This window comes from Rhipicephalus sanguineus, chromosome 6 (genome assembly GCF_013339695.2).
Source record: "Rhipicephalus sanguineus isolate Rsan-2018 chromosome 6, BIME_Rsan_1.4, whole genome shotgun sequence".
NCBI classification, from domain to species: Eukaryota; Metazoa; Arthropoda; class Arachnida; order Ixodida; family Ixodidae; genus Rhipicephalus; species Rhipicephalus sanguineus.
Window position 1 is genome coordinate 46,448,449 of NC_051181.1, and position 25,001 is coordinate 46,473,449.

Genomic DNA, 25,001 nt, shown 5'->3' on the forward strand with positions numbered 1-25,001 from the left:
ATGGTGTTGTCCTCTCGGTTTGTAGCTGACAGAAAAACGCCTGGACAATACGCAAAATGTACATATCACGCCTTATCTGTGCTTTCTGTTTGACCATGTAATGTGCATATGTGTACGCAGATTTTTTTTTTTTTGACAAATTATTCGTATATGTGTGTAAATGTGTGACACATGAATTGTACTTGTTGCCTCCACGTCATTTCATGTCTTGATTTATGCCAATGTCACTGAAGTCTGTATTGTGATTCTCGTAAACGGATATCTATAGCACAGAAATGTTATGTTGAATTGTTATTGATATGTTAACCGTCTATGATATAATAAATTTCTCTTAACACATTATTTTCCATCTATGCCGAGTAGCAGTATTACTTCGGTGTACTGAATACGACGAGACGATGCAGGCGCCGTCTCAAAGCTGAAGTTTTATGCGGTGCTCCAAAAGTTATGTGTTGCCTACGGTTTAAGGGGAACAGAGACCGCGTAGTAGAAGACGTCGTGATTTCAATGTTTAATTAACTTTATCGGTTTTATATGCTTCTTGAGGTTTCTTGGGTAGATACGTATTGATAAACAATATTTTGCCGTTATTTAACATCTGAACTATCCTGCAATCAGCGATGGAATACTAACTAGGCGTTCCCTTTCCTACTGGAACAGACACATAAAAATTGAGGTAACAACTCAGAGGGTAGAGATTAGCGAACAGAGAGCAAGTGATGCGCATTATGGTTTAGTTTTAGAGCAGATTGTGTCACCCACCACTATGAATATGTAAGATTTTTAACTTCTATGAATCCGAACAAAAATATCAAGAAGCGAGACTGCCCCTTGTATGGCGATAAAAGTTTTAGTTAGGCGTGTTGTAACGTTTATATTAGCCCGACGCCTACAGTGGCGCGACGCCTGCAGAGTGTATGTCGAGGCTTCGACCTCTGCACCCTTTCCTTCCCTGGCGGCGCGTCAGGGAGGGTCGGGAGAGGGGAGCAAAAGGAGCGGTGGGAGACGGGATGCTGCGGCGGCACCGATCGATGCGGCGCCATCTTGGATCGTCGGCGGGCTGCATCTGCGCCCAACCGTATAGTCTCCCCGTGCTCCGGTGGTGAAGTCTCCCGGGGACACGGACGCGCCGGCCGACAGGTAAGCCTTCCTTCATGCCTTCTTCGGGCTCACCTACGTTACGCAGAGGCGTACCTGAGAACTATACAAGGTGCTTGGGCAAACCTTCTAAAGCGAAAGCACACATCCGCATTTCTGCGGCGTTGTAGAAGGCCGCGATTCGTCGAGATCGCTGTGCATCCCCCTTTCCCTTCCGTTCCCATCTGCTTGCAGTGATGAGCTTGTGTCGCACGCACGCACGTACCTAATGATCTGCGGTCTCCGTCTAGACGCTTGGTCCGCGTTGTCCCTCAGTGCAGGTGTACTCACATCAGGCCGTTTACTGTACCAACACGCTTGAGATATGAGAGAGCGTGAGCTCTTGAGAAAATCATCTATAGTCGTCAGCAATATGAGATCGAACACTCAAAATTACCTTTTAAGGGTCACAGCGAGTAAACGCTGTTGGCAAGCGTGAAAATGTTCGTGACACTGAATGATCAAGCGGAAATGTATCTATGCAGTGGCTATACAATACGCCACATTCATACCAGTACATTACAATTAATCGTTGAATAAGCATGAATTTGGTGTTTCAGCTCATATTTCTCACGGTAGTACGTTATGCGACATTGAAAAAAAAATGTTTTTTTTACAGAGAAAGATGTTTCCCTTGAAATGGCTGCGCACCAATTTAGGCAATGTAGTATGATACTGTATATAATGCATCTATGAAAATTACGAAAGCCATTTAATTGTTGTTTAACTCGGAATTTTGTCTTGACCTTCGAATTTGAGAGCGCAATGTGAACAATTATTGGAAATTGTAGTGCTAGCAACGTTACTTGCAACGCACGCACCTGTGAATGGAGGTTTTAAAAATAAACGAAGAAAGAAGATAAAGGTGGTCTGCACCTGCAACGACAGTGCGTATGTCCAAGAAAGAATACCAGCTGTGCTGTAAGCTAGGGTTGAAGACTGGCCTTGTTGGTAGAACGTATGGTGTGGGGGTTTGTGCAACATTGACAGAACACACAGGAGAGACACCCGCTTAACGTTGACTGACTGCGCCATACATGTCAGCCGTGACATTGCGAAATTATACTGAGTACGTGATGGCAAGAATGTATGATACGAACTTTCTTTTTAGTTTCTTACTTTAAAAAATGTTTCATCAAATGCGCAATTTTAAGGGCACCAGGTTGCTGCCCAAGAAAATGACTGCGCTGACTCAAAGTTCAAACGCCACATGGACAAGCATACACTGTGCAGGACTCTAACCTGCACTACTAATAGTTACACAGCGCTTAACACTTCCGTTCGCAATGTGACATAGAACATCCGACGCATCTTTGCTCGATAAACAGATAGATAGATAGATAGATAGATAGATAGATAGATAGATAGATAGATAGATAGATAGATAGATAGATAGATAGATAGATAGATAGATAGATAGATAGATAGATAGATAGATAGATAGATAGATAGATAGATAGATAGATAGATAGATAGATAGATAGATAGATAGATATGATTTATTTTTATACGTTCGGTGTTTTTTTCCTCGAGCGGGAAGCGTGTCACAGAATGGGTTCTGAATTCTATGTTTGATTCATATGTTCTATTTTGTTCTCTGTTTATTGAAAAGCATATTTGTGCTTGTGTTCCATTTACTGTGCTCTCACTTTGATTACTTGCAAGATGCAGTTACTTATTTTATGCTCATTCATGTGTGCAGTATATGCTTTGTTGTATCTTCCCTGTATACCGGCATGAGTGAAGTATATGTGCACTAATAAGTAAATAGAAATCAAAGTACCATAGTTGACTTACTCGCTACTGCGGAGGAAGCTGCCAGTTTTTTACGTGGTCGCGTTGCCACCAACATTGTAACAAGGAACAGAAAGCCTTCGTGCAGCGCTATAGATCCGAATTGTGTTCGTCTCGCATCTCGTCTGTCTCGCTGCACAAAAGCGCACTTGTCTCGGAGATGCTGTGCGCGTGACGAACGAGCCGAGGTCTGAGCTATGCGCACGCCTCTTTTGGAAGCTCGCACACCTGCTATTATTCGGGGACTCGTGAAAGAAAGCTGCTGCGGAACTGTGTCACACAATTTTTGCTGCTCCCTTCCAGCCACGCGTGGCTGGGCAGCGCGGCGTGATCCGAAACGATGGGTGTTACTCGCGTCACAGGAGCTCGGCAAGTGCCTCCTTCGTATTTTGTTAAAGCATCGTTAGCTCTAAGATATGTGCAAGAAAAGAAACCGACACACTGAGAGGCTTCGCCAGGTTCCGCTATTTGCTGCGATAAGCAGTCGGCTTGAAGACGACGTCTTCTCTTCTAAAGAGCTGCTGCTGCGTAGGACTGTGTCTTTACTTTGTTGTCTACGAAGCTCTCGTGCGTTGTTATTGTCGGCATTGTTATTATTGGGAAATTTATCTCTTACCCATAGTCAGGGACTGACCAATATATGGATGGTTTATACGATGTTAGAATGTAAATTTTCAGGAGTGATGCAGAATGTATTATTTATTTATTTATTTTGTAGCGAAGCGTTCGAACTCAATCATTTATTTATTTCTCATAGCATACTCTTAACCCTCATTTTAGAATAATTACAGAGACGCAATGCATCAAGTAACAATTGATATCGCAGGAACTTTGAGGTGACGTCAAACTTTAACAAAACAGCATTGGAAAATATGAAAATTGTAAAAAAGTGGCATGACAAGCAACGTAGAACATCAAGAGACTATCGAATGAATTTCGAGGGACATAACTATCAAGAAAGGCTTCAAACGCCTACACACAGGTGCACTCAGCAATACGTGCAGGTAGTCCATTCCTTCTTTCGATAACATCAGAAAAGCGCGAATACCCAAGGACGTTTGTGCGGGCGCCATAACATCTGATGATTGCACCTTAATTTATTCTCTTACTGAGTAACCATGTACTCGTATGCACAGTACTCACAGATTCAAACGCGACATCAATTTTTTAGTATAACGACTGACATTCGCTATTGCTCGAGATAACCACCTCATGTCGCGACGAATCTGGCCTCTAAATATAATTTTGGCTCTAATGTACGCGTTCCAGTCGAAATTACGCCGATACGACCCGAACTGAAGACGGTGGAAATGAAAGTGTGCGCGTTACTCAGCCCTACATTGTCCTCTTTCAACCCGTGAGTACTTTACATGCTTTTATAAATATTCATATGATCTTTGAGAATCAAAGATTATAATTTTATGCTGGTCTTCTGTCGCCTAATTTCCTATAGTTCCAAATTACAAGAACTTAACATTTCGGTGACTGCGTGAGATCTTTTTCTGTGCCTAGAACATAGGAATCAGGCCGCGAGGGTTTGAATTCTTTCTTGTTTAGTGATTAGACCTTTTACAGCGAAAGCTGTTATGAGATCATTTCAGCGGCCGTTCGTTCGAAATAAGAAAAAAAAAACGAAATAAGAGAAAAATTCCAGGATGGAACCAGGTTCGAACCTGGGTCCTCTGCGTGGGAGCCCAGTATTGAACCTCTGACCCATGCCGGTGCTTGAAACTGCTTTGCAAAAAGACCCTATACAGGCTTCATGTCGGGAAGGAACCACATTAACATATGCAATATTGCGTGGTAGAATAGTAAAATAAGCACCAAGCGTCGCACAACGCGAATTCTGTAACCAGGCGTCACACAATGCGAATGGCGCAACGAGTAGGTTGTAGAATGCGTCCAACCCATTACAAAGGGCTCCGTCATAATTCTTCATCGTCATCAGGCACAGCATCAACAAAGTGCGCATAATGCCTTACATGCGTTTAGCAGGTACCACGGCTCTCCGTAGAATGACGAAAAATGGCATAGTGCCTGCTTCCCTACTTCTCAAAAATTACAATGATTTATAGCGTAGTGGGTTCCTCGCAAGTGCACTTGTATTGGTTGCCAAGGAAGCCCATAAGTGCATGATCCATTTCCTCGGGGTCTCAATAAAGTTCTTCGCCCCCCCCCCTCTCTCCCACGTCAACGTATGTTATACAGCATGGCGGGAGAGGGAAATACCGACCGGGCGTCACCCAATGCAAATTACATAACTGGTGATCCGTTTAAAGCTTCCAACCCATTACAAAGGGCGGAGCCATAATTCTTCATCGTCATCAGTCGTCGCGTCAACAAAGTGCACATAATGCCTTACAGACGTGTAGCTGGTGCCTCGCTTCTCCGCAGAATGACGAATAATGCCTTAGTAGGTGCTACCCAACTTCACAAAATTGTGATTTATGGCGTAGTGGGTACCATCCTAGTGTACTTTTATTAGTAGCCCCAAGAGGGCATACAACGAGCTCTAGAAACGCCGCTCTTCCAGCTTTCGCTGTGACTGTGCTGCGGTTTCAGCGCAGGCCTGGCGTTTTTTTTTTTTTTTTGCAGGGACTCCAAACCACTGCAGCGTATACTAGAACAGGACAAAAATTTGTGAAATGGTGATAAATGTTGCAGCACGAAGAACGCCGATCGTTATTAGAAAAAAAAAGAAAAAATTAAGTCAGCTTCGCCCTAATGGTCCCAAGCCTGAAGGAAGTGCGGAGCTGGGCGGCCATCTTTGTTTCTCTTTATTCTTCTCTATCTTTCTTCAACTCTTTGATTCTTTTTCTCTGTTCTGTCTATTTTTTCTATGTGTTCTTTGTCTCCACCCCTCCTTATTTCTATTTCTTTCTTTGTCTCTCCATATAGTTTTCTCGCCTTCTATCTTTCTTTCTCTCTTTTCCTTTTTTTCTCTCTCTCTTTATTACTCGCTTCCTCTTCATTTCTATCTATTTCACTTTCCGTCTATATATTTCTCTCTCTTTCCGTTTTTTTACCTTTATTTCTCTATGTTCCTCTCTTTCTCTTTTTCTATGGTATGCTCTACTCTCGCCCCTTCTCCTTTCCTTTCTCTTCACCCTTACATCTCTCCTGCTCACCCTAACTTTCCTTTCCCACCTCCTTGGTATACTATACTATACTATACTATACAAGGCTGTGGATAGCAGAGTGGTTAAGATGCTCGCCTTCGGATCGCGGGTGCGTGGGTTCGAATCCTGCCTCATCAAGAAATTTTTCTCACCAAGAATGTTTCTCTTTCTTTCGGTCTCTTTCTTTCCCTTACTCCGTACTTGTTCTCTGCCCATCAGAGTCGTTGCATCCCACGCCTGACGAATTGGCGCACGTGTTCTGTGAGCGAAGCAGAAGATGAAGAAGAGGACGAACAGAGCGCGTGCCGGTTGACGGATTACAACCAACGGCTGGCACAAACAGCTCCGCTGCTAAAATAATAATAATAATAATAATCAGCCTGTTTACGCCCACTGCAGGGCAAAGGCCTCTCCCATGTTCCGCCAATCAACCCGGTCCTGTGCTTTATGCTGCCACGTAATACCTGCAAACTTCTTAATCTCATCTACCCACCTAATTTTCTGTCTCCCCCTCACGCGTTTGCCATCTCTTGGAATCCCTTCAGTTAACCTTAATGACCACCGGTTATCCTGCCGACGTGCTACGTGCCCGGCCCATATCCATTTCTTCTTCTTGATTTCAACTATGATATCCTTAACCCCCGTTTGTTCCCTGACCCACTCTGCTCTCTTCCTGTCTCTTAAGGTTACACCTATCATTTTCCTTTCCATCGCTCGCTGCGTCGTCCTCAATTTAAGTTGAACCCTCTTTGTAAGTCTCCAGGTTTCTGTTCCGTAGGTAAGTACCGGTCATAAAGAGGCAAATTTGTGAGGCGAATCGGTGGGGCTCAGTCGCAAATGCATGAATGGCGGAGCAAACATCAGTTCCGCGTCTCTTGTTTGTGTACGAACTTACTCCAGCTTCGACATATGTTTCTGTCAAGTGCGGGACGTTTATTGTGGTTGACAAATTTTCAGTTCAGGATATTTGGTATGCTACTCTAAAGCTCCAGCCTCGTCGCTCATTCAAGACGGCCACTCAAAGTGAGGGGAATAAGTGTTGCGACAGAATATCGTATACCTATCAGCATTATCATACGGCGTAACTGGTTATGCTAGTTTAAAGATGGTTGACTGGCAGCGGCAGTCGCAAAACGCGTGCGCTCAGTGCAGTTTGGGTGCGCGCTGGCAACCCCCAGGTTGTCAGGATTAATGCGCTCCAACCACGACCATCGAGAATCTTAAGCTTGCTTGCTTTTTTATAAATGAAGGTAACTAACTAACTAACTAACTAACTAAGTCAACAAATTATTAAATAAATAAATAAATAAATAAATAAATAAATAAATAAATAAATAAATAAATAAATAAATAAATAAATAAATAAACGTACATCGCCTTTTCTATCATCTCTTTCTTTTTACCCCCCATTACTGAAATCAAATAGCAAGCTACACTTTATGTAAATTGAGCACTGGCCAAGCGCAGGGGAGAGTCGACCGCCATGCTTCGTTATAAAATATTCCAGCCAGAAGGCAGACTTCATAGCAGCGAAAATCATTATTTCAAGTCATTACGTAAAACAAAAACGCCATTGTATAAGCGACTTTTCAAGCGTCCTTGTCGAAGCGACTTGTATAAGTTGCCAGATCAATTTACTTGAATATTCCTCTCTTCTTGTTCTTTGTTTTCGTATTACGTATACACGTCACAGGGATGATGCTCCGAAACACAATGGTTTTCGTGGTGGCGCGATTACGAATTAATACATAAAAAAGGACACTTTAGCAGAGCACGCTCCTGGGCTAGTTGGTGAAGTATATGTTTAACAACGTGAAACGCATTAGAATATATAGACTATTTTACGGATGGGTTTCGGTGCCGCCATGCTGGGCTGCTAACTTTGCCGTATTTTATCTTCAACTAAATGAACAGTGTTACGGTGCGCGTATACACACAGGGGCGTAGGCAGAAATTTTTTTCGGGGGGGGGGGGGGCACCTCCTTGATCTGTAGTGGGGACGAGCAGGCAGATGTGGTCGAGTGTCATTTTCTGCTCTTATGCTATGGCAAAAAAAAATTTCGGGGGGGGGGGGGTCACGGGCCCGGTGTGCCCTAACGGGGCTACGCCCCTGTATACACGTGAAGCTGTTGGGTTGGTGCATTCGACGTTTTCTGACTTTCTCAGTTCGCCTTAGGGGATACAAAAATAAGAAAACATTCGTTTAGCAGCCCATGATGGCGGCGCCCATATGCCTTGCGTAACATAGTCTATAGCCGGTTCTACCGTCTACTTTGATTTTCTTTCGTCGCGTATTTTGTGCTTCACTGTTAGTAAAAAAATGACCACCTGTGTCGCGAACTTTTACTTCGCTGCATGGAGAGAGTTAGGCATTATGTTCGGTTTGTGTCGTGCTTTTTTAGGGGCGTAGCTCCTCTTAGTCTAACCTTGTCTCGTGTCAGGCGTAACCGGCAGTATCTCCCGAACAGTATAATAGATGGCGCTGTCTTATAGAGATGCATGCAAACTGCAGTTGGGTGACGATATACTAGATGGCGCTGTCTCATAGAGATAGAAAAAAAATAAAATCAGAAAAATAAAATAAAAAATAAGAAAACAGAAAAAGAATAAAAATAAATAAATAAATAATAAATAAATAAATGATATAAAAAGTAAGAAATCGAAAAAAATAAAAAAAGAAGAAAAAACGGAAAAAGGAAAAATAATCAAAGTGCCGTATCGCTTTGATTACTGCTGGGCGAAACCACTGAACTAGGGTCCCTAGAATATTGGCTAGTCTACCGTCCGCCGAGGAGAGCGAGCACGCTTACCGAATGATGCGGGTGTTGGCGCTTCGAGCAGTCGTCATGCTGGGGAGCGGCGCTCCGCCGACCAGCTGCGTGTCGCCGAAGCGCGGGCGCACGTTCAGCATAGTTCAGCTTGACCATTTCTTGCAATATTTTTTTTGCTGCAGCATAATTATGCCCATGGCAAATATTAACCGGTTCGATTAACACGTTCTCACGTGCTTTCGTTCGCAAAGGCTTGCTTTGCCGAGGCACACATATCAAAGGAATGCATGGTAGTACTGTGCGTAGGTTGTTTCTCAGGTGGCACAGCACCAACTGACATTGAAAGAACCAGTTTACTTCTTTTACAAAAATTTTATTGGCATGAGCGTAAAAAAATGACAACTAAAACAGCGAAACGAAAGTGGTTATGAAAGCAAATAAATATGAAGAATTGCACAGGTAGGAAAATTATTTACATCTCCTCATTTTCAAATGCTTCAGCTGCTCTTTTTTTTTTTGCTGTTCTCTCATTGTTAATGGGCCTTCACAAAAAAGCGCAGCCGTAGAAGAATGTAAAACTTCACTATTTGGCATGTAATTTGCTGTGCAAGCTCTGTGCATGTTAGTGCAGGCAGCTGTACCCACGTAATGGAATCGGCAAAGTCGAGAATGCTTTGCTCGTGTAGCACACTATTTAATGAGAACTAACAGACAATAACGCCAGGGAAAGTATACGGGATGTTATTTGTAGTGATTAGGATATGAATGTGAACAAAGTCCTTGCCGGCGGCAAGTTATCTTTTCGTCCACTTTACTTTCTTCACATTTATATCCTAATTACTACAAATAACATCCCGTATACTTTCCCTGGCATTATTGTCTGTTAGTTTTCATTAAATAGTGTTTCACAAAAAAAAAAAAAAAAAACGAGCCCTTAAGAGTCATCTTCTTTGCTCGTGTAGCTTATTTACGCTGAAAAATGTCGTGAAGCTGTTCTCAAGGACGGTTATAATATCCTTAAGAGGGCCCGAAGGGCACAGCAAACCTCCATTGTCAAAATTTGATGTGGATTGAGAAGCATCATCCACAGCACCGCGCTTTTCCACAGAGAGCAACAATGTACACTCATTAGAGGAAGTCTTCCTCAGGATCTTTCTTACTGTCTACCCTGCCACATCATAAATAAGCATTTCATGGCTTTTTGCCGTCACAGACGAAGCATGGTCCGACGAAGTGATATTGCGCAAAGCGCAACCTTGCAGTGCATTTTCAGCATCACCGAACATTCCTCCACCAATCAAATTATCCAGTACAGCAATCTTGCTTTCCGTTTGTACCTCAGGAAGAGAAGCCAGAGCAGTGATAACTTCTGGGACACAATTTCCTGATTTATGTGGTTTTGCAATGTTATAAAACGCCAGTGAACTAACTATCACTAAAAATTGTGCTGCAGTTGGATGGTCATTCGTTCCCGCAGACTGATGAGGTGAGGTCCACGTAGTCCAGCAAACACGCCGTCGCAGTTGTGGTCGTAGTAACACAACGGACGATTCGCAGCACCACAACACAACACAATGAACAAGCACTAAGCAGGCGAGAGCAATGAGCGGGTGACATTCCGAAAGCGCGCAGCGCCCCCTGCGGGGTCATTTAGAAAGCGTCAACCCCTTCCCATACGGTGCGCCACGCGGACGGTAGACTAGCCAGTATTCAAGGGACCATAACTGAACATTTCACGGTGTACACATGATTGCTTCAGGAACTTCGCCAAAGCTCTTCATCATTCACCCGTGGATATGCTGTAATTTTTTTTTCTCTTTCTTTCCTTGCTTTACTTTTTTTCTTTCTTTTTTTTTTCTTTTGTGGGACGTGGACCTTGGGATGACGTATATATAGCTCTTTCGCGCGTTCTGGGATTGTCGGGCGTGTTGCGTGCTGTTCAGTGCAAAAGAAAAAAAGCGATTGGAACGTTTCCCAAACTACGTGTCGTAGTCAGGTTGCGTTGCTGATCCACACAGCCCTAGAGTAGACTGTCTTGTCAGGACCAATGCAGCGCATGGAGGCTTCTGCTCGCTGACCAATAACCCCGGTCGTGATGACGTTACCAGTGGGTGTACAGACTGACGCTTGCTCTAAGATGGGAGATCAATACGGCCTTGTCGTCACCGATGTCCAGGGTAAACTTGTTTACTCTGCCAGGCACCGATACTCTTGTTTTCGCCCGCCAATATCGCGAGGAAGGGCATAAATAGGACACTCTTTGATTTACGCTAGTGGGTGTAACTGATTACGCCTTACTCCTACCTTTAGATTAGACCCGGGTTTGAGTACAGAAATGTCTTAAAAGAAAGGGATTGATGAGGCGCAGTAAAATGAAGAAGAAACAGACAACAGTGATATCGGCACGTAAAAAGTGCTGTGGCTCCCTGCTGTTGAACAAGAGGACTCCTCACCAAGTGGTCCCGATAACGAAGGCTAACCTATTCTAAAGTTTATTACCAATGAAAGCCTCTGACGTGAATGAAAGAAAGGAAGGAAACTATGACAGAAACATCAAATATCGCATGTCATTGTCTGAAACAAAATCTTGAACTTTCACTAAACTTTCCAGCTCTAGCTTAGAAAAATTGCGTTTCTCCGACTAAGGTGGGAAATAATTTCGTTTCTGTAACGCGATAATTCCGCTAAGCTCTGTTCGACGCTTCCTATTGCATGCAACAGTTGTCGCAGTGATTAAAATTATTTCAGCAGAAGAGCAGCTTTGCTTAACCGCCGTGTCAAGCTCTTTTTTATAAAAAGTCTTTATTTTTGTTTGATTTATACTGCAGCAACACTGCAACATTGATTCGATGAAATCGCCTGTGTGTGTGTGTTGCAAAGACAGCCTGTAGGACGTTTGTTGTTTATGGCACTTCCTCAACTTTAAAGAAAAATCACATTTTCTGAAAACACCGTGCATGTGAACGAACCACCAGCTTTGAGCTCTTAGTGCCTAAATCGTAACGCCGCAATGTCAGTATGCCAATCAAAAGACAATGGTAAGCGGAACTGCCTCGAGCCTTCCCGCACCAAGGACCAAAGCGGGTGTTGGAAAGGTGGGTACCCTGACCTGCTCGCGACGTTGCGCTAAATCTGATGCTTTCCCCCGATCGGAATAGTCCACGGTGTTACGGTGCGGTAAGGGGAATACCTGAATAAGGAGGAGCACCAGTCTTCTAGCACGATCCAGTGATGCAAACGTCTGGAGTGATTGATCAATGAGCGACAGTGAGGTTTGGTACGAATGATGGAAACGCGTGAGACTTGGTCCATGTGCTTCCACGCTGTGTTTCGTACGATTCCTCTACGATACTTCCTTCGCTCCTTCCACGAAGGATGGAAGGCGCGCACCACCATGGGCGCCTTGATAACAAGGAATGGTTGCCATGAGGCCAAATCGGGACACAATACCGCCGACGGTTATCAACCGTCTTCCATCGTCATGCATCCTTTCGCAACAACCACTGCTTTTTTCTTTCTACTTGGTAACTATGCGACTTGGTCACGACTCCGGTGGTGAAGGATAGTGCGTGGTGACTTAAGCACTTTACGCATGTTTTATTTTATTTTTATTTATTTGATACAGTCAACCCCGTGCTTGGGGTCATTACAGGGAGGGTTTCACATAATACATAGCATTCGAAGAAAAAAGAAACATTCAAAAGCACATAGAAATAAGAGATGAATAACCCAACAACAGAAAAATAAGAAACAAACAACAATGACTATACAGATAAAAATCGACGAATAAATGCTCACAACAGAATTTAGCGCGCATCACTACAAAGAAAACTGTCTAACGCTTTTTCGAAATTCACTGACGTTGTTTGTTGAACAACCGCATTGGGTAAACTATTCCACATTTCTATTGTGTCTGAGAAAAAGGAGTGGCGGAAAGCATTCGTGCGTGTGAAATAAGGTTGAATTGCTCTACTATTATTAAGACGATCACATCGCCTGTAGGTCTGTAGGTGAGTCCGGAGTGTTACTTTCAACGTACTCAAACAAATACCACTTCATGTCGGGCCTGCCGCTGTCTCCAGTCCGCCTTCGATCTAGTAAGCCATGGCCGCTTGTCGGGTACCGTCATTATCGCGACAACCCCGCGAGCCCTAGATATCCACCCTCGAGCTAGCCGAGTTCTGGTCGTCGGATTCGGAACTTTGGTGCTTCACCGCAAAATTCTTGTTCCGTTGTCACCGCCTCACTTCACAGTTGACCGTGTGCGACCATGTCGTCGGAGCGCTTCCGCCTCACACTGCTGCGATTGTTCGCAATGTTCCACCCTTCCTGCCTGCCGAAAGCCCCTATGACCACCTGAAGGAGGCACTGATCAGGCGCACTACCGAAACGGAGCAACACCGATTACAGCAACCCTTTAAATTGGAGGTGCTCGGTGATGGCGAACCTACCCACTTATTACGTCGCATGTAAGCATTCGCTCCAGACCTAATTCAACAAACACTGCACTTCTACGCGAAATTTTCCTACAGCGACTTCCAACGCAGCTGCGCATGATCCAGACCTGTCTTTATTATCGATACTTGCCTCAGTCGGCCGACAAAACTATGGATATCCTAATAATGTGGCAGGTCCTGTATTTTTTTGTCGTTTCTGCGTCAGTTTCCTGACATATATTTTATGCGCATGCAAGTTTAATAAACACTCCATGGATTAGTTCTAACACACATAAGTAACCAAGAAAAGTGCTGCAGAAAATGGCGCCACAGTTGTTCAACAGCAAGAATATTGCACGAGAAATGCGAAGGCGGGGGCTCTGTCTCCCGTCTTTCGTCATTTGTGTTTCTTGTCTCCCGCTATTTTTTGTTTTTTATCAGTTGTTTATTCAGTTAAGCAACAAGCGAAGTATTTTCCTTACGCCTTCCTTGTGCGCAGAAATACGGCGGCGGTGCTGATGATGACGGTAGTCACAATGGTTTAGCGAGGGTGGGGAATTATTACGTCTTACCTGCCGAGTAAAGGAGGGACAGTGATTCGTTAATCCAATCTTTGACTTTCTGATAGTGCTTCACTACATTGAAGCAACGTTGTTAACATAAAACTTCATGTTGACCTAACTGGTTAGCCCAAATTACTGCGAGGCATTATCGTGGCGAGGTACTGCGCTAAATCTTGCCAATCACGGACAGCGATATGCATATACTTGTGACAAAATTATTTCTCTGTATGTTGCAGGCTTGCCATGACGACCCCGCTTGGCTGAGCGACGCTCAACGCTCAGGACGCCACCATGCGGCAGCACAAGCTCATCCCGGTGCTGCTGCTGCTGCCGTTGCTAGGCAGCTGGTCAGCCATGGCTGACATCAAGATTGGTAAGGGCTTCGTCCAGCATCCGTATGCTTTGTTTGTTGTCCCCAGCGGGGTAAAGTTCAAATTATTCGGCGCAGACCTGCTACTTGCAGAAAATGCGTAGTATTTTACGGAATTGGTTGTCTACTGCTAACAGAACTTAATGTTCATAATTTCCTGCCTGCATCCAGGTACCTCCAATCACGCTCCCATCTTTTAAGCGACAAAAAAAGAAGGCAGGTGCCTCCATCTATGATTTCACACAACGGAAATGGCAGACCAAGAGTTAGAACTCTAATTAAGATGTTAACATGTTGACTGGCGGCACCATTCCGGCTCCTTTCAACTCCTGTCGCCACGCAAGCTTTATAAATAAGGATTTCAGCGAGAACGCGGCCATCTTGGATAGTGCAAGCGAGAGGTGTGCAAAAGCCTATTAATGAAATATGCCAGTGCACTAAGTTCCGTTAATATGACATCTTTAGTAGTACTGGACTCCTTAAAATCGTTGAAGATTCAGCTATCTCGGAAATTTTTAATTCCATCTAATTCAGCAGCATTTCATTCGCTGCGTAGTCGTAAAGGCTCTTTTAGCGGAATGTTTTACAACGAATTAAAGAGATATCGATTTTACTAAAATCAGCGAGGTGGAGAGAACAAAAGAAATTTAATAATAATTCTTGGGGTTTTACGTCCCAACACCACAATATGATTATGAGGGACCCCGTAGTGTATGACTCCGAAAATTTTGACCATCTGGGGTTTTTAACGCGCACCTAAATCTAAGTACACGGGCCTCAAACATTGCGCCTCCATCGAATGGGTAAAAATGTCGTCTGCCTTCCTGTTTTTATCACATGAAGCTATGAAAACAAAGCCTGAAGAAGTTCTAAAGTTGAAAATTTAGTAGTTGAAGGAGCAGCCCTCCTGCAACCGAACCCAGGACCGCAATAAACGCAATGAAACGCCATGAACTGTAATAGCTGTTGCAAATCGTTGGATAATATATAATAAAGAGTAGAATATAGATAGACTATTAGGTGATTTACGGTTTGCTTTAACAAAGCCTTTGCAAAAGGCTGTTCCTTTTGTTTGCAGTGTAACATATGTTCTCAAACATTCTTAAAGATTGGCCCAGTTGGTATTCTATGACGTAAATGCATAGCGCGTAAACAATGAAGACAAAAGGGAAACGTGGTTTTTGTCTTGTCCTTTTTTTTGCGTGCTACGAAGTCAAATCGTCTCAAAATCATTCTTAACGCGTTTCATGCCATAAAAAGTTGCCCTTTAAATGCAGGTCAATATTACTTCAGCCTACGCTGAATAAACGGCTCAGGGTAGAGGACTATGTATTTACTCGAATCTAGGCCGCCCACGATTGTAGGCCGACCCCCGAAATTTGCAAGGCCACAATAAAAAAAAACTTAATCATTGTATTCGAATCTAAGCCGACCCCTCCCCACCCCCACTTTCGCACATCGTTTTTTTCGAAAAAAAAACATCGGCTTTGATTCTAGTAAATACGGTAATATGACCTTGAGTATACATGCACATACATTGTACCCAAGATGGCTTCTTGTACTATAAGGAATAGTTATTGCTGGTACTTGCAAACTTATTTTTAACGCTATCGTGTTAAAAAGCTCGCTGCGCAGAAAGTCCGAAAAATCCGCGTTGTCCGTGAGTGAAAATTCGAGGTAGATGCAAATTAAATAATAAAGCAATGCCCAGTGACTGTTGCGTGATGTGATCGCATTATACAAAGGACTGTAAGATGAACTCTTCGGCCAAGTGCGAACGTTTCTTGTGTGTCTTGTGTGTGAACATTGTTGTCGACACGTGGACATTATGCATGACGTGAGAACATTCCTTTTAACAGAACATTGCCGTGAGTGAGTCTACTTTTATGTATAAGTTCGAGACGCTAATTAATAAGCAAGGGAAGAGGAGTAGCCAGAGCCATGTATAGGCAGCAACCTCTCCTTAAACACATTTAATAAAAAAAAATATCTTCGGTTCGAGTGACAAACGAACCCAGGCTTCTGGGTGGCAAGCAGGTGTTCTACCACGGAGGCATGCCAGTGCTTGAAATTGTCTCGTGAAAAAAAAAAATGCTGTAAGAATTTCATGTAGAGGGAGGAGTCTCCTTAACGCGTGTAATACTGCGGGACAGAATCGTAGAATCGCACCAGACGTCAAAACATGTGAATTGCGCAATGAGAGGGCGGTTTAAAGCTGCCCACCCGTTACAAAGTCTGCAGCTGCGCAGGTGCGCGTGGCACCTTACGGACGCGTAGTGAGTACTTCTCCGAAAGAAGAATTATGGCATAGTGGGCGCTTAGCAACTGTAATCGCAGTAGGCATTCTAGGATAGTTTAAAACGACCAATGTTACGCGCACAAATGTTCATTTCTTTGCGGTACGGTTAAGGGTGATGCGCACGGGGACCGATTATAGGTTATCGCGTTCTACTCTTGAAGGCGAAGCTTAAGCGTCCTCTAAGTGTTTCGCTGCAGTTCGGCTCACCGTAGCACTGCAGTCTGTAATTCACCGCAAGGGTTTAAAAATCACGTGGCTTTGTGAAGTTTTAACCTTAACTTCGACACTATATGTAATTTGCCTGGTAGCCTGTTCCAGGCTTCTTCATACGCATACAGGGGGAGATTCTGGTATGCTTAGTTCTACTCTGTTCGTATCAAGTTTATATGAGACTGAGTTGTGGTTGTTTACACTGCGTCCTTCTTAGAGGCATACACAAGTTTCTATTTTCGTAAAAAAATATTATGTCTAGATGATTGATAGATCACGTGTATTGCTATGTTATTGTTTAGAAAACACGTAACGAGACGATTTGACGAGGCGTTGTCGTAAAACGAGGGGCAATTCAACCTTGGCACGTCTGTGATCTCTACCACAGGCGGCATCTTCGAGACCGGTGACGATGTGCTCGAAATGGCCTTCAGCTCGGCCGTGGACCGGATCAACACCATGGGGCTGGGCGAACCCGGCGCCCAGTTTGTCACCCCGGGTTCACGCCTTCTAGCCCGCGTCGAGCACACTGAGCGCCTCGACTCCTTCCAAGTACGTGGGGGGTCCGAGTCCCCTTTCCATTCTTACCTCACAAAGAAATTTGGCATTGGCCAGACTACTACAGTTGAAACTAGATTTAGCGAAGTGATAACCACGCTCGAATTATTTCGTTACATCGGGTAGCTTGTAAAATCGAGAAAGGAATTTTTCTGGCCTTCGAAGTTTAAAATGGTAACGTAGCGCCACCCAACAGCTTCCAGGGCATCGTTTTTGCCGCCGACCTACGCCTGCGCATTTGAAAAGTTCCCGAGAGCGGCCCGAGGGTGGCCTGGATGTAGAGTCTCCCATGCCACCCACACATAAGGCACCATGTCCTTTCGATGCAGGCCACGTAGGCGATCACGTAAAGCTTTGACAGACAACTGATATGCGAATACGGAGAGAACGATTTCAGTAATTGTGCAATCTATCTGAGTGAGAAAGTGGCAACCAGTACCGTATGTGCATAAATCCTGAAATAACGAAAGCAACCACCGCCGCCTCTAGCACCACCCGGTACGTAAGAGCGTTACTGACTGCCGCGTAAGTTCCGTGGGTCATTCCTGCAGCGCACGCTGTCCCCATTGGTCAAGCGCGTTACGCGTACGCGGTGAACTCGGCTATTGCACACAGTGCTCGAAAAAATGGTGCCGTGATTGACATGCCATTGACCCTAAGAGACAGGAGGGCACCGGTGTAAATTAAAGAACGAATGAAGGTAACCGGCATTCTTGTTGCCATTAATAGAAGAAAAAGGAGTGTCATAGATCATGCCTCGGGCTGGGCAGATAACCAGTGGTTTGAAAGTGACAGATTGTGTGCCAAGAGAAGGAAAGCGCAGTTGAAAACGGCAGATAATTAAGCGATGTGCTGAAAATAAGCAATTTGAAGGCAGAACTCGGTATCAGCTAGCCCAAGACAACAGTAACTGGAAGTGACTGGAAGATGTCTTTATCCTTTGGCGATTATGATTATACGTTCATTTGAAGAATATGGGTTGCTCGGCTTTTGTACGTGACGTTTCACATGTAGGCCGAGCCCCAACACAAAATTAGGAACAGACGACAATTGACATTTGCGAAATTTTGCTGTGGTTCTCATATTTGTTGTCGAGAATTTCTTCGTTAAGTTACTCTGACAGTTCAAATTCAGCCCTATGTGGGAGTTGCCAATTTTTTCACACCGAGCGAGCTTATCATTGTCGCTTTAAACCTATAGGTATTGGGATTAGCTCTTCTCACGCCAGCTGGCTAAATCTATATAATATAGTATGGTAGGTACTATAGTTGAATGGCGTGGATCGACGTGCAAACGCAGCTGAACAGATGTCCTTCAATTGATTCCGTTCCGTGGGGGTACATTCACCTTTCTCTGTTTACTTAGTCTATTAAGACAATCAAATGACCTCGCCGCATCTCTGATAGGGAAGGTAGTCAAATGCGGCGTGCTACCGTGTCTCGCAGGCATCGCGCAAGGTGTGCGCTTTGCTCGAGGAAGGCGTGGCGGCCGTATTCGGACCGCAGTCGGGCGAGGCCAGCGCTGCGGTTCGGTCGGCATGTGCCGTGCTCGACGTTCCGCACATGGAGACCCGTTGGGACTACCGCGTGAGGCCCGACAACCACTCGGTCAACCTGTTCCCACACCCGGCCGCCCTGGGAAAGGCGTACCTGGACTTCATTAAGCACAAGGACTGGCGCACCTTCGCCGTCCTTTACGAGGAGAACGACGGTAAGCATTCGCTGCTACGGAAGGATGAGTTACAGATGATTCCAGCAGTCGTCTCCCTGCACGACTAAGAAACCTCGTTTATACGTTGAGTATGGAAGAACGTGCTTGTGCCGTCTGCACTGAAGTGTACGTGAGTCATTTGAACCAGAGCTCACTGTACAGGTATAACGGAACAATAAGCGTTTTAGAAAATATGGAGGGGGTACTCTGGAATTTGAAGGCCATCGATGAGTATGACAGAATACTGCCTTAAATTGATATAACTGTGGTCGCACTTGCAGTAGCGGGCCAACGTCTGGCTTAGGTGCCGTACTCCGCATGCGTTGAAGCCTTGTCAACCCGGCGCGCGATCGGGCACCTATTTCTGCACAGCTCTTCGTACTTCGATACTGCTTCAGTGGCGCGAGTTGACGCCACTAAATGCCACACCCAAAATAACAGCAAATCGCATATTATTAAATATTTGATGAGACGGGTCCAAAAAGACGCGTCAGGCTAGAACCAAAGGTCCGACAAGAAAACATCAGTAGGACTATTGACAACTGCTTGGCGGTAGCAGATACTGCGCTTTAGATGTCGTCTTCTCAGAATGTTACCTCCAGCTTGACACTCCTTTTATTCAACCACTGTTGATCCCATCAAGTGCTGCGTGGATCTAACTGTAACGTGCTGCATTTTACATGGGGTTCTCGAATAACCGCGGTGCAGCGCTGATCCGGCTGCAGGAGATCTTGAAGGACCCGCTGATGCGCGAGCGCAAGGTTGTCGTCCGCCAGTTCGAGCCGGGCGTCGAGTACCGCAAGGTGCTCAAGGACGTCGGCAAGAGCGGCATCAAGAACATCGTACTCGACGTGCCCATCGAGCACGTCCACACGGCGCTCAAACACGTGAGTATCAACACTCTGTCTGGGTGCATGAACTGTTTAGTAAGCTCACTTGCAATCTGAGCTCACTGGACGAAGAGGTTAGAGCAGAGATTTGTTCTGGAATACATGGGGGGGGGGGGGGGCATGTCTTATACGTTCAGCACTGTTCACGCTCGGCCCCAATGCCATGAGCATTACATACTTGCATTACTTGCTAAGCGTTGTATGCGGCCCACTTTAATCTCTTTAATTCCTTCTTCTCCCCTTAGCTTTTCTGCTTTCTGCGGTCAGCTCACAAAGCTTTAAGTTCCAAAAATACCTTTGGCATTGGCCAGAAGGCTCCGCTAACGATATGTCTCGCATTAGGATTGGCTGAAACTTTCTTGTGAATAGTTTTATAGTTAGATGCTTTCGTGAATACGAGAGGTGATGCGCATTAATATCAGAAAATTAAGTTAGCATGATTCTCTTGAGTTACAGTCATTATTAAATGCAGTACTAATGCAGAGCGACCGCCAGCAAACCTTTCAGGACCTTGCAGCATTCTTGTGTATGAATTCGGTTAGAAGCATTCTTGGGTACACGTTCACCGACAAGAAGCCATGCAAAACAGGGTGCTCTAAGATGATGAACTACATTGTGATCACACTGTATCGTTGCGATAGCTTCATTTTGTCCCAATATTATGTACGTGTTTTGATTATGATGATTTTCACCCATTTGGAAACTTACAGGCCCAGCAGGTTGACATGATGTCCGAGTACCACAACTACTTCATCACGTCATTGGTGAGTGTCATCTTCTGAAAAAAGTAAATGAATGACCACTTATTTCTTCCACAGACCATGAGTGCGCTCGTTTTAGACGCTTTCGTGGCAGGGCCGGCATTAAACCTGTAGCACCAAGGAGGTTTGGCACACGCAATGACTGTGGTAGCCGTCGTTGACGTAGAGATCGTTTGACATAATTTACGAGTGTGCTTTGAAGAATGAAAGTGTAAAAGAAGTCGCTTCATGCCCTAATATTTCGTGCACGCTACAGTTCCTTGCAGATATCGCTGTAAAACATTGGTAGAAATGTGGCTAAACGCCATGCTAGAGTAGTAGAAGTCGTGAGGTCCTGTATCTACGGACCATTACTAGTTAATATCTGTTTTGGCAAACGTAACTTTTAACGAAGGAAACGTCTTTGGGCATTTTACATCTCCCACAGAATGCATTGTATACTCTAAATCTTTTTCTTTTTTTTTAAACACGCACATAAAGAATAGCCATGGTTGCGCAATTTTCAAGCACTTCGTTGCTCTTGTCGCCCAGGATGCCCACACAGTGGATATGGAAGACTTCCAGTATGGCGGAACCAATATCTCGGCCTTCCGCCTGGTCGACACCAACGCCAAGGAGTTCGATGAAGTGGCCCGGGACTGGATGACGCGGCGACTACGCCATGGACAGAAAGGCGAAGGCAACTTGTACCGGGTAATAAGCAGCTGTTTTCAGGGTCCGCAGTCGCTGCTTCACAAAGACGCTGTTCCACAAACATTACGATAATCACGGATGCGAAATACGTGCGCAGCTTTACAGGATTTCTCATTTGGCGATCCGTTGAGGCAAACAGTGCGAGAGAGACAGGCATGTACTACGTACTGTTACAGACCCATTGCTTAATTTTTTCATTTTTATTTTCAATATATTGTTAGAAGCCATCAGGAACAAGAATGCTCCAGAAAGGCGATTAAGCGAGGACGACGAATGCAATAGCGCTCGTGTCGTTGCTGTTCCGCAATCTTGGTTGCAGCTGCTTCTATATGTTACAGCTTACAAGCCATCCCCATTTCTTCTTTATTTCCGGCTTCGGATTGTTTTCTGTTTGAGGAGCGAATGTTTTAGAGCAATCCATCCAGCATCGGCAAATTCAGAGCGTAGCGTGACTGATCAAGCCGCCCGAGCCAGATCTTTCTGTGCTCGCTCCCTCTGTAGCCGCTAAGGCCAAGGGACGACGCTCAACTCCGAAAACGAACGAAAACGCTTCTATGACTGTGTCCGATGCAGCCACAATGCTCATTCACCATTGGAATGGCTGATAGCCCATTGTGTGAACTCTGCGGGTGCTGCGAAACCATCGTGCACCTTTTCTGCGAATGCACCCGTTTCGACACCCAAAGGGCAGCCCTCTCAGCCACATTGGGCCAGCAAGACAACGGGCCTCTAACAGAGGACAAAACTCTAGGGCACTGGCCTACCCGGTCTTCAGCGCGAGCGGCTATGAGGGCGTTGCTGCGGTTTCTTCGGCAAACCGGACTAAATGAAAAGTTATGTCTGGTTTCACACAATGCTTTTAACAGTGACTTTGTAGTGTCGTTAGCGACTCTCTTTCATTTTCTCGTACCCCTTTCCCCTTCCCCAGTACAGGGCAGCCAACCGGAGTTCTTCTCGATTAACCTCGCTGTCTTTCCTCTACCCTTCTCTCTCTCTCTCTCTCTATGCTCATACACACTGTTAGAGAATACTGCGTAAAACTTGCCGCACTTCTTCAGCGCTTGAGTCACTTCATATAGTGCCGCGATTGCTTCTCGTATCGAATGTTTCCAGATGTGCCGTGCATAACTCTCGTTAGTACATTTATGCAAAAGTCTGCCTGCTAGAATACATACTCCTACAAATATCTAGAAGAAATTGGCGTGCTGTGGCCTCAGCTCAGTGGAATTCGAGAGGATTGCTTATATATTGTAACGAAAGAAGGGGAAATTTTAGGGCCTTTTTTCTTTGTTGGACACGATATTATTGAGAACTAACATAAAATAATGCCAAAGAAAAAATAGGGGATGTTATTTGTAGTAATTGTGATGTAAAATGCGGAAAAAAGTAAAGTGGACGGAAAGATAACTTGCCGCCGGCAGGGGCCGAACCTGCGACCTTCGAATAACGTGTCCGATGTTCTACCACTGAGCTACGGCGGTAACCCTCCCGTCCACTTTATCGGGTATATATGTGCATTTAAACCTAGGAGTGTTAGTTAGCGCCGCTAGTATTTATGACAGCGAGGGTTGAACACTCTTTTTCTGCCTACTGGCTTACTCCTACTGGCTTACTTTCTTCACATTTTACGTCATAATTACTACAAATAACATGCCCTATACCTGCCTTAGCTTTCTTGCTGTTAGTTCTAATTAATGTTATATATAGTAACTTATATAAATATGTCTTCGTAAATATTTATTAATCATTTCTCAAGCACATTGTACCTTAGCAATCCAATCTGCAAGTAGTAAACACGCACACGCATCTAGTCAAGAATATATGTAGTTATCGAGTGCACGCTGAGAGCTGAGACGTGTTCTCCAAAGGGGCTGAAGAAAATAGCGTCTTAATCATGTTCTCCCTCTACGTGCGGAAGCATTGGATGAGTGTATGAGTGCTCCATGAAAAATGATGACAATCGTCATACGCGATGCGGTGGTACGAATGCCTGGCCCCAATTTCTTCATCTTTTAGATTGACATAGTACTCAGCTACAGGAGCGTAGAATGCCACTTCGCAGACCTAAGCGGCTTTGAGGAATCGTCCCTCAAAGACCATTTCAGAACTGTTTTGACTGCAGTGTAATTCTAATCTTTTTACCTTATTGTTTGCAGCGTAGTTCACTCTTTACTCGTCTGCATGCATGTTTTATTCGAGCAGAAATGACAAAATCAGGCCGCATTAAGTATACCTAATTGACAACAAGTGAAACGACTGCAAAAGATGGTTTTTTAAGTTGTCATATCTAATTAACAGCCTTAACTTTTTTAGCAAGGTCACGTGAACATTTCCAAAGCACACCACGTTTTTAAGGCTAACGTTTCATGAGGCCATTAAGTCATTATAAGCTTACCGACTCTATAACCAGACTTATTTTGTAGATATTGTTGTGGTTCACGCGTGTGCAGGAGTACGTATACACCGGTCACCAAAGAAAGCTTAAGTGGTGTCCAGCGAAGTTGTTGCGTGACGCTGTTATAATGGTTATTATAACTGCCCACTCAGTGAAGGATTGGTGTAAGTCGCACTATTAGTTAAGTCTCTAACAAGAAATATTTTCTTTTCTTCCCGCCTTCTTTGTGCCTGGAAATATGCGAAGAATTTAACGGTACGTATAAATTTGATTTGTGTGGAACAAAAATGTCCGTTTCTATATATTTAACCGCACCACCTGTGTTAAGCTGAGCTTTCGTTATTAGTGTGGTTTTGAAATATATAGCTAGCAAGGCGTTCTGCAGGATTCGTAAACGGTGTTCCTTAAAACTATTGAATACATTTGCTGTTCAACTGCTTTATTGTGACAGCAGTTACATAAACACTCCCGTCGAACTTTTGCCTTTGCCGTCGCTATCGACGCTACCGTGAGGTTCCATATAAAGTCCAAATTGATTACATCTCAGCGCGCGTCGTATGTTCTGTGCGCTAGTGAGAGCGTGCCAGGGCAGCTGACGATCGCGGCTCAAGCCCGCCGTCTTTTGTCGCGCGATGGGGTGGGGGCGGGGGTGGGGGGGAGCTGCATGGCTTCGGCAGAACCTCCGTACTTAGATGAACCGGTCGTGGCCGCCTTTATGTTGACAGGGATCAAGAGCCGGCTCATACCTTTGTAGGCGCTGTATTATCGCGATAGCGTTAAAGAGCTCGTTTCGCAGGAATTCCGGTGTCGGTGTCGGCATCGGGGTCGTTCGTTGCGAGCGAAAAGTCATCACCTTGTCAGCGCCCGGAAAATCAAGAAAGACAAAAATAAAATTAATAATTAAAGGCTTAGGGTCGAGTGAGAATCGAACGCAGGCCGCCTGCGTGGCAAGCGGGCGTTCTACCACAGAACCACGGTATTGCTTGAAACTGCCTCGGGAAAAACACTATGATTGTCATGTAATGGAAGGAGTCTCCTTAACGCATGATTATTGCGTGGCAGAAGCGTAAAATCGCACCAGGCGTCAAAACATGTGAATTGCGCAACGAGTGGGTGTTTTAAAGGCCCACCAATTACAAAGCGCTCGGACATATTTAATCATCATCAGCAGCAAAAACACCAACAAAGTCAGCAGCTCTGTAGGCTCGCGTGTTACCTTAAGGAAGCGTAGTGGGCCCTTCGCTGATTCGCAATAGGAAGAATTATGACACAATGAACACTTAACAACTGTACTT

The 25,001-nt window shown here is 44.7% G+C and overlaps 1 protein-coding gene across 1 annotated transcript in view; it reads left to right on the forward strand.

Moving 5' to 3' along the window:
* The first annotated feature begins 1,022 nt into the window (after nt 1–1,022).
* Nucleotides 1,023–25,001, forward strand: part of LOC119395750 (glutamate receptor ionotropic, kainate 2) — a 44,052-nt gene continuing 20,073 nt past the window's right edge. The window contains exons 1-7 of the mRNA XM_049416764.1: nt 1,023–1,140; nt 14,057–14,193; nt 17,088–17,251; nt 18,703–18,967; nt 19,676–19,854; nt 20,568–20,621; nt 21,150–21,311. Coding sequence (XP_049272721.1) covers nt 14,112–14,193; nt 17,088–17,251; nt 18,703–18,967; nt 19,676–19,854; nt 20,568–20,621; nt 21,150–21,311 — 906 coding nt within the window. The 5' untranslated portion in view covers nt 1,023–1,140; nt 14,057–14,111. The remainder of the gene's footprint in view (nt 1,141–14,056; nt 14,194–17,087; nt 17,252–18,702; nt 18,968–19,675; nt 19,855–20,567; nt 20,622–21,149; nt 21,312–25,001) is intronic.